The sequence below is a fragment of the Medicago truncatula genome, chromosome 5 (assembly GCF_003473485.1).
Source record: "Medicago truncatula cultivar Jemalong A17 chromosome 5, MtrunA17r5.0-ANR, whole genome shotgun sequence".
In the NCBI taxonomy this organism is placed as follows: domain Eukaryota; kingdom Viridiplantae; phylum Streptophyta; class Magnoliopsida; order Fabales; family Fabaceae; genus Medicago; species Medicago truncatula.
In genome coordinates, this window is record NC_053046.1 from 44,157,394 (window position 1) to 44,165,306 (window position 7,913).

The window sequence follows — 7,913 nt, forward strand, 5'->3', positions numbered from 1 at the left end:
TTTTTTATTAGACGTTGTGCTAAAAGTATTTACACCAATAGTTTATCTCAATTAAACCCACGTTACATTGTCACTATCCTATAATTTTAGAGACTAATATAAATTGTATTAGTTTAACTAATTGATTTGACTCGATAAGGATTAACATATGTCATATTCAGTGGTACTGATATTCTTCATTGTCATCCGGTAACAACAAATCATATTTATATTACGATCATTTTTTTTTAATAATCATCATATTCTCGATTCTTATTCCACGTCAAGGTAAAATTAGTTCATTCTAACAACACATGTGATCAGGGTTAGAAATGAATCGAGTTGAATTTGTCAGAGCTTGATTCAACTCGATTAGACTTAATTCGACTCTAGTTCGATAGAAACCTTATTTAAAGCTCGAATCCAATGCATTTAAAGTTCACGAACAACTTGATTCTACTTATTAAATTCAACTCGTTTACTTGCAGTGCAAGTGAACTTTGAATAATTGTACTAATACTTATAGTTTTATGTATTTTGAACTTATTTTTTCAACTATTACTTTGAATAATTGTACTAATACTTATTTTTTCTTTTCCACCTCAAGCACATAATAATCTAGAAGGAAAAACAAATATTCAACTTTTTTCAACTATTCTATATTATATTTTATAAATCTTTAAGGTCAAACTCAACTGACAATATCAACATTAATAAAATTGAACATCTTCATCTAAGTTTATATATGTAACCTCTCAATTGTGTTTAGATGTGTAGCTAAGTTTTACATGGTAGTTATCACTATGTTTAATTCTATAGACAAAAAAAATAAAAGATTAAAGTAGAATATTAATTAACTAATTAACTTTTAACTAATTGATCTAGATTTGATAATGATTGACAGATGTCAATTAAGTGTTACTTATGGCAAAGCAAAGAGTGAAATAAAAGCATATGATTTGTTAATTGATTGATTGATTTCTCATTTCTCATTCTCATTTCCTTCTCCTTCGCGGGTCCTATCACCAAATCGTTTTTTTCTCTCCACCCCAATTTTCTCACTTTCCTACAATTCTCTTCTCTCTTTCCTTTTTACACAAAAAACAACAAAAAAAATGAGTTTTTTCTTTCAATCTTAACCCATAAGGTACGTTAATTGCTTCAATTTGATTTGTTATATGAATCTTCCATTCAATTTGTTGTTATTCAATCATCGTTGATACCAATGCGTTGGTTATTTTTGTTGGGTCAGTGTGATTTTCCAACTGTTTGATAAAATTCCTCAATCAAAGTTTCAACTTTCAACATGTCTAGTTTTGTGGGTGTTCTTGTTTCTGATCAATGGCTTCAGAGCCAGTTCACTCAAGTCGAATTACGAACTCTCAAATCAAAAGTAAGGTTTTTTTTTTTTTTTTTTTTGTGATTTTAATTTCAATTTGACCATTTTGATTTCTTGATCATTGATGAGGATTTCAATGAATTTGAATAATGATGGAATGAGTTTGTTTTGTGTTGTTTGTAGTATGTATCTGAAAGAACTCAATCGGGCCGTGTTATTGTGGGAAATTTGCCTCCCATTTTCAAGAAATTGAAGGCTTTTGCGGAGTTTTTTACCGAGGATGAGATTAAGGCTGTATTGGAAGAGTCATATCAGAATATGGATGATGAAATCGACTTTGAGTCCTTCCTTAGGGTGAGCCCTTTTTTCGTTCTTTGTTGCCCTTTTTTCATTTACGCGTTTTTTATATAATGTTTCTTGATTTCGTAGAAGAAATAGTACAATAATGGAGAAATTGCACTCATCTCCTTGATGTATGCTTAAATTACACATATAGACAGGTGAGGGGTGTGACAATTTTTCCAACAAGTAAGAGTGGTTAGTGTTTATTTGAAAAATAGAAGGGGTGTGGGTGTTATTTTGGTATTCCTCGTAGTAGATAAGTGCAATTTCCATGCGAACATACAAGAATGTCATTGATGTTCAATTTGCTTCTAGAGTCTTGACATATATATATATATATATATATATATATATATATATATATATATATATATATATATATATATATATATATATATATATATATATATATATATATATATATATGCACCTAATTTGAAAGTATACTTTTGTTTTTTGATTCAAATGTCTGTGTGGGAATGCGTATTCAGTTCATTTGTAAGTAACTTTATAGGTATTATCTATACTGAACCTGGTAGCTTATTTATTGACATTGAGTGGTAGGCACATTTAAACTTGCAAACTCGAGCTGCAGCAAAAGGTGGCGGTTCAAAAAGTTCTTCTTCATTTTTGAAGGCAGCTACGACTACCGTTCATCATGCAATTAATGAATCTGAGAAGGCTTCTTATGTCGCACACATTAACAGTTACTTGGCTGAAGATAAATTCATGAAGCAGTTTCTTCCAATTGATCCGTCTACAAATGCATTGTTTGATCTTGCTAAAGATGGAGTCCTGCTTTGGTAAATGATCAGCGCCAAACATAAGATCAATTCTATTTTTTATAAAAAAAGACTAAATTTTTATCTGTCTAATTTTATTGTTTATTTAACTGCTGCAGCAAGCTTATTAATGTTGCTGTTCCTGGGACAATAGATGAGCGAGCCATTAACACAAAACGGGATCTTAATCCATGGGAGAGGAATGAAAACCACACCCTTGGCCTCAATTCAGCAAAGGCTATTGGGTGCACAGTGGTTAATATTGGTACACAGGATATGGTTGAAGGAAGAGTATGTTCAATTCAATCTTCTTTTTTGCGATTTTGATCCCCTGAATTTTGACAGAATTAAACTCTTGACAAGTTTCTTGTTTGTTTATTTGTAGCCTTATTTGGTACTTGGTCTGATTTCACAAATAATCAAGGTACAACTGAAACCTACTCCATTTTCACTTTCATAAGATGAGGGATTGACAGTTAATACCATTCTGATTTCTATTATTCATTGAAAAGACTTCTTAACTTATGGTTTCTTGTGTTTGTCTGTCTTTTCATTCTTTGGCAACATTAGATTCAATTGTTAGCTGATCTCAATCTGAAGAAAACTCCTCAACTTTTGGAATTAGTGGAAGATGATAAGGTGATATTGGATAATATTGTTCCTTATATATGTAATTTTCAAGTTCCCTGATATTCTTTCCTTTTCATTTGTCAAAACAACATTAAATTAAACCTCTTCATTACCTTATGACAAAATGGCAGGATGTGGAGGAGCTTATCAGTTTACCACCTGACAAGGTTTTATTGAAATGGATGAATTTCCACTTGAAGAAAGCTGGTTATGAGAAACAAGTTACAAATTTCTCATCTGATGTAAAGGTGAGGGAAATGCTATTTCTTATTGTATGTTTACTTACTCTAATCAAAATTGTTAGAAATGATAAAAATAAGTAGTTACAGTATCATGTAAATATATAATACAGGGTAGCATTAAATACTTCGTATTATCATGATGTGTGTGCATATATAATATAACATAGCTCCGGTGTGTGTAGAATACACAAATTCTGTCACTTGCTTTCTTAACATGGTGTCAGAGCTACTTATTTTCATCATTTCTAAGACTTATAGTACTTCAGGATTTGGCTCCTCTAGTGCGATGAACTGTAGAATGAAATTGAGGAGGTATAACAATTAATGAATTAGTATCGTAGTACTCCTTATGAGCCACTGTTGTTCTGATTTATTAAATCAGTGAAGAAACTGTGGCCCTTCTTATGTTCTTCTGTCCTTGACAGTGTTCAGTAGTTTTTTATGAAAAAATTCACTGTATTGTTGTCCTGTAACATGCTGATTACTGAATCATTGTGTGACACATTTTCCTCACATAGCAGACGTTCGATAGATGTTAACCGATACAACATGGTTCTAAATTGCGCGGGTCTATTTTATCATTGAATACTTTCTTTTTTCAGGATGGAGAGGCTTATGCGTACTTGCTTAATGCTCTTGCTCCAGAAACTGCAGGCCCATCTGCCTTGACCATAAGTGATCCGACAGAAAGAGCAAATATGGTTCTTGAGCAGGCAGAGAGATTAGATTGCAAGAGATACCTCACTCCAAAGGACATAGTTGAAGGGTCACCTAACCTTAATCTTGCATTTGTTGCTCAAATTTTCCAGCATAGGTATGGTTACTTTTAGGAGGTTGCAATTGTGCTAATCACTTTGTTGCAAATTTATAAATTAAGAATATTTTGGGGCATGCTTCCAAGAACCTGCTACTTTTCCGTTGCCTTCTTTTATTGGGAAAAGGTTAGCACCTCAAAAAATAATTAATGGCCTTTTGAGTATCTTTTTTTCTAATGAAGGGCTTCTTAGTATCAGGTTCATTATATCTTATGAGTATAGAACGGTTCAGATTTCTTTCTTTTGATTGTTTCCACTAGACTAGAACTTTCCCTTTTGGAAAAAAAGAGGATGAGGTAGTTGATGTGGCATACATATCACATAATGGGTCACCCTTGTTGATTCATTTCATTTACTGGGAACAAGTATCTGGGAGTAGTGCAGTTATAGAGTTAGGAAATGTATAGAGGATGGATCTTTAGCTGATGGAGATTGTGGCTTTCATGTGTGTAGGAATGGGCTTACAGTTGACACGAATAAAATGTCCTTCGCTGAGATGATGACTGATGATGCACAGACATCTCGGGAAGAAAGATGCTTCAGACTCTGGATTAACAGTCTCGGAATTGCTACTTATGTCAATAATGTTTTCGAGGATGTCAGAAATGGGTAGCTTTTCCTTTCATGTTCACATTTGTCCTGTACTTCTGCCTTTTAATTTTTTCATTGAACTAACTGCTGGTTATGGATTTCCTTATTTTCTTTTTCACAGATGGGTTCTATTAGAAGTTCTTGATAAGGTTTCACCTGGATCTGTCAACTGGAAGCAGGCGACAAAGCCTCCTATAAAGATGCCATTTCGGAAAGTGGAGAATTGCAACCAAGTTATAAAAATTGGGAAGGACCTAAACTTTTCCTTAGTAAACGTTGCTGGTAACGATATTGTTCAAGGGAATAAGAAGCTCTTACTAGGTAAGTTTCTATGATTTTCAGATTTATGATAAATCGATATTGTTGGTGAAGTCGATATGTTTGTGTCATTGTTGGCTGGCCGGTGCTTTGTTTTATACTGCTACTATTTCTTTCTAAATCAATATTATAACTGAAGATAACCAATAGGCCAGATATGTTCTTGTTATTTCATACGAGGAACATTCATAATTGTTCTCAAACTATTGCAGAACTATATATTAGACCTTATTTCCATGGTGAGTGTTGATGTAGAAAATCTGATTTTCTGCTAAAAAGAATATCGTAAATTTTAATTTTATTTATCTAGATGATAGATTGACAATTCAATATTATATTTCAAATTGAAACACCGCATGGAAACCAACTCGAAACTGCAATTTTATTAAGACAGTTTAAATGAGAAGTTACAGAAAAGTAGGAGCTGTGTGTCTGTATCAGGCGACTCTTGATGGATTTGAGATGACAATTTCCTTCCCCCTTTTTAGTTCAAAGTTATAGTGGAAGTTAAAAAAACAGTCTTTCTAGGAAATGTTAAAATGAGATATCCTTCTTCTGTAACATTATAGATGGGATGTTATGACGAAGTTCTGTTGATCGGTCATTATCTTGTTCAGAGCTGTCTCATTAAATTTTGAAACTGATGGGAACTAGAAATATTATAACCGAAGAATGGATCAAGAGCCTATTTGAGAGGTAAGATTTACTCGCAGACTAGGTTTTGGCAACCTCCCTGCCTTAAGGCCTCACAAAAACTTACTAATGACTAGCTACCCTATTCTATACCTTTCTCTCTCTTTATCATCGTTTTTAACTGTTTCCCCCTCCTTGCCTGCACAGGCAAGGTTGTTACAGCACAACTCCCGTTTCTTCCCCCTTCCCCTGTTTCCCATGTGTTATCTAGCATAGGAGTGTCTAACAGGAACATTCATCTCTGTTTGTCCAACAGCTTTTTTGTGGCAGCTTATGAGATTTACCATGCTTCAACTTCTGAGAAACTTGAGATCACACTCCCAAGGTAAAGAGATTACTGATGCTGATATACTAAACTGGGCGAACAACAAAGTGAAGAAAGCCGGAAGAACATCTGAAATGGAGAGTTTCAAGGTAATAAAGCAGAAAATTACCAGTTCTGAGTATACTGATATTGACATGTATGCATATTATCTTAAGGTGGCTCCAAAACAGTTTATATTATGAATTCACTGTTGAGAATAATATGTATGCATTTGCATATATCATATTTGGTACTCTTAATTTTACATTTATACAAAACAATTATCAGTCTTAGATATGTGTTCTCATATTAAATGACAAGCATTTGATATCTGCTGATAGTAAAAATTAATATTGTTAAAGCTTTAGAATAAAGAAAAGAACTATTCAATGTTTCACAAAAGGGGCAGTGTGCACAGTGGTTGCTTTGATGTTTGGACTCCAACACATTTTATTTTTTTTATCAGGATAAGAATCTTTCCAACGGAATTTTCTTCCTTGAGCTTTTGAGTGCCGTGGAGCCAAGGGTGGTCAACTGGAGTTTAGTTACTAAAGGGGAGACTGGTATGTCAACTTTGCCACACCTTCAAGAAATTGAAGCTGACTTGATCAAGCATTTAATTTAACATTGATGTGATGTGATAGTGAATATGTTATCTTACTAACAATAACTGAAATGTTAAATGTAATCTGTTGTACAAATTACAGATGATGACAAGAAGTTGAATTCAACATATATAATCAGTGTTGCCAGAAAACTTGGATGTTCCATTTTCCTGTTACCTGAGGACATAATCGAGGTAAGGCTGTCAATATTAAATTTAATTTTAATAGTAATTTTGCTAGTGCTCCATGAAAAATCAACTTCATGGTTTTGTTAAGTTTGGTGAATGTTATAAAATCAACTTCAATGGGTTGTTCAGATAGAATGTATTAAGTCTTGCCTAGATTATGCCATACTCTATTGGGCTGAGAAATTTTATTTTTGTGGCTCAAGCTTATTTTGCATTTAACCTTGACAGGTCAACCAGAAGATGATACTCACTTTATCTGCTAGCATCATGTACTGGAGCCTGCTGAATTCTGAAGAAAACAGCACCCCAGAAACATCGCCTGTAGCTTCAGCAGATGGCGAACATGAAACAGATTTAGTCAACGAGGTATCCGATTTAGCTATTGATGATAATGCTGCAGAAAATGCCAGCTCTCCTTAAGCTGGCAGCGTGAATCTCTGTCGACATTAAAGGATCTCTGTCAAAAGGTTGAAGCAAACCACAAAATGAGGGAGAAAAATTCATTTTTGTTTATAGAATAGAAAGACGAAGCCGGCCTCTTGGTGCTCGGCGCAAAAGAAAGAGCTTATATTTTTTTTATGAAGAACCACAGATAATAGAAGGATCTTGTAAAATTTCTTTTAGAATTTTTTTGTACTTTAGGTATATTCTTTGACGAAAATCGTATGCATTTTATTCCCAATAATAAGAAAAGGGAGGAGGCATCAGTTTATATCGACCTGATAGCCAAGATTACTCCTAATCCATGCTTGCACTCCATTTTAGAGTGTGGTTTTTCTAGTTCAGGTCTGGAATTCAAGTATAAGGCAGATAGTTGGAGACAATGCATTTCAATTTCTCTGTTTTCCTTCAGATGCGAAAATATTCTTAGTTTCTTTTCTTAACTTGGTTCTGAATATTGCTTACAGAATTTTGAAATTGAACTGGTTTGAAACTGAAACAGAACATGTGTATTGTGTACACAACTCTTGCTCATGTTGATCATTAAAATGATCTTTGTCGATGTAAATAAAATTGTTCCTTGTAGATTCTATGTAAGTTGTAACCTAGTAACTGTGCAGACTTTAATTGGCCATGACTACGGT

The 7,913-nt window shown here is 33.6% G+C and overlaps 1 protein-coding gene across 2 annotated transcripts; it reads left to right on the forward strand.

The window, feature by feature from the left end:
• The first annotated feature begins 953 nt into the window (after positions 1–953).
• Positions 954–7,712, forward strand: LOC11425294 (fimbrin-5). 2 transcript variants are annotated; one of them, XM_003617974.4, is made up of 15 exons: positions 954–1,126; positions 1,232–1,372; positions 1,502–1,672; positions 2,225–2,463; positions 2,562–2,733; positions 2,828–2,866; positions 3,013–3,081; positions 3,204–3,320; positions 3,917–4,128; positions 4,583–4,738; positions 4,842–5,041; positions 5,988–6,145; positions 6,502–6,598; positions 6,743–6,834; positions 7,057–7,712. In XM_003617974.4, the coding sequence occupies exons 2-15, from the start codon at positions 1,286–1,288 to the stop codon at positions 7,246–7,248; spliced, it is 2,001 nt and encodes a 666-aa protein (XP_003618022.1). In that variant the 5' UTR covers positions 954–1,126; positions 1,232–1,285; the 3' UTR covers positions 7,249–7,712. The 2 variants fall into 2 exon arrangements, with proteins under 2 accessions (XP_003618022.1, XP_039690269.1); XM_039834335.1 differs by lacking the exon at positions 954–1,126 and having other exon boundaries at positions 1,149–1,372.
• The last annotated feature ends 201 nt before the right edge of the window (positions 7,713–7,913 follow it).

Coding starts and splice junctions, on each gene's coding strand:
- LOC11425294 (XM_003617974.4), top strand. CDS start 1,286: ATGTCTAGTTTTGTGGGTGTTCTTGTTTCTGATCAATGGCTTCAGAGC. Junction 2,464..2,561: donor AAAGATGGAGTCCTGCTTTG/GTAAATGATCAG, acceptor TAACTGCTGCAG/CAAGCTTATTAATGTTGCTG. Junction 6,835..7,056: donor TACCTGAGGACATAATCGAG/GTAAGGCTGTCA, acceptor TAACCTTGACAG/GTCAACCAGAAGATGATACT.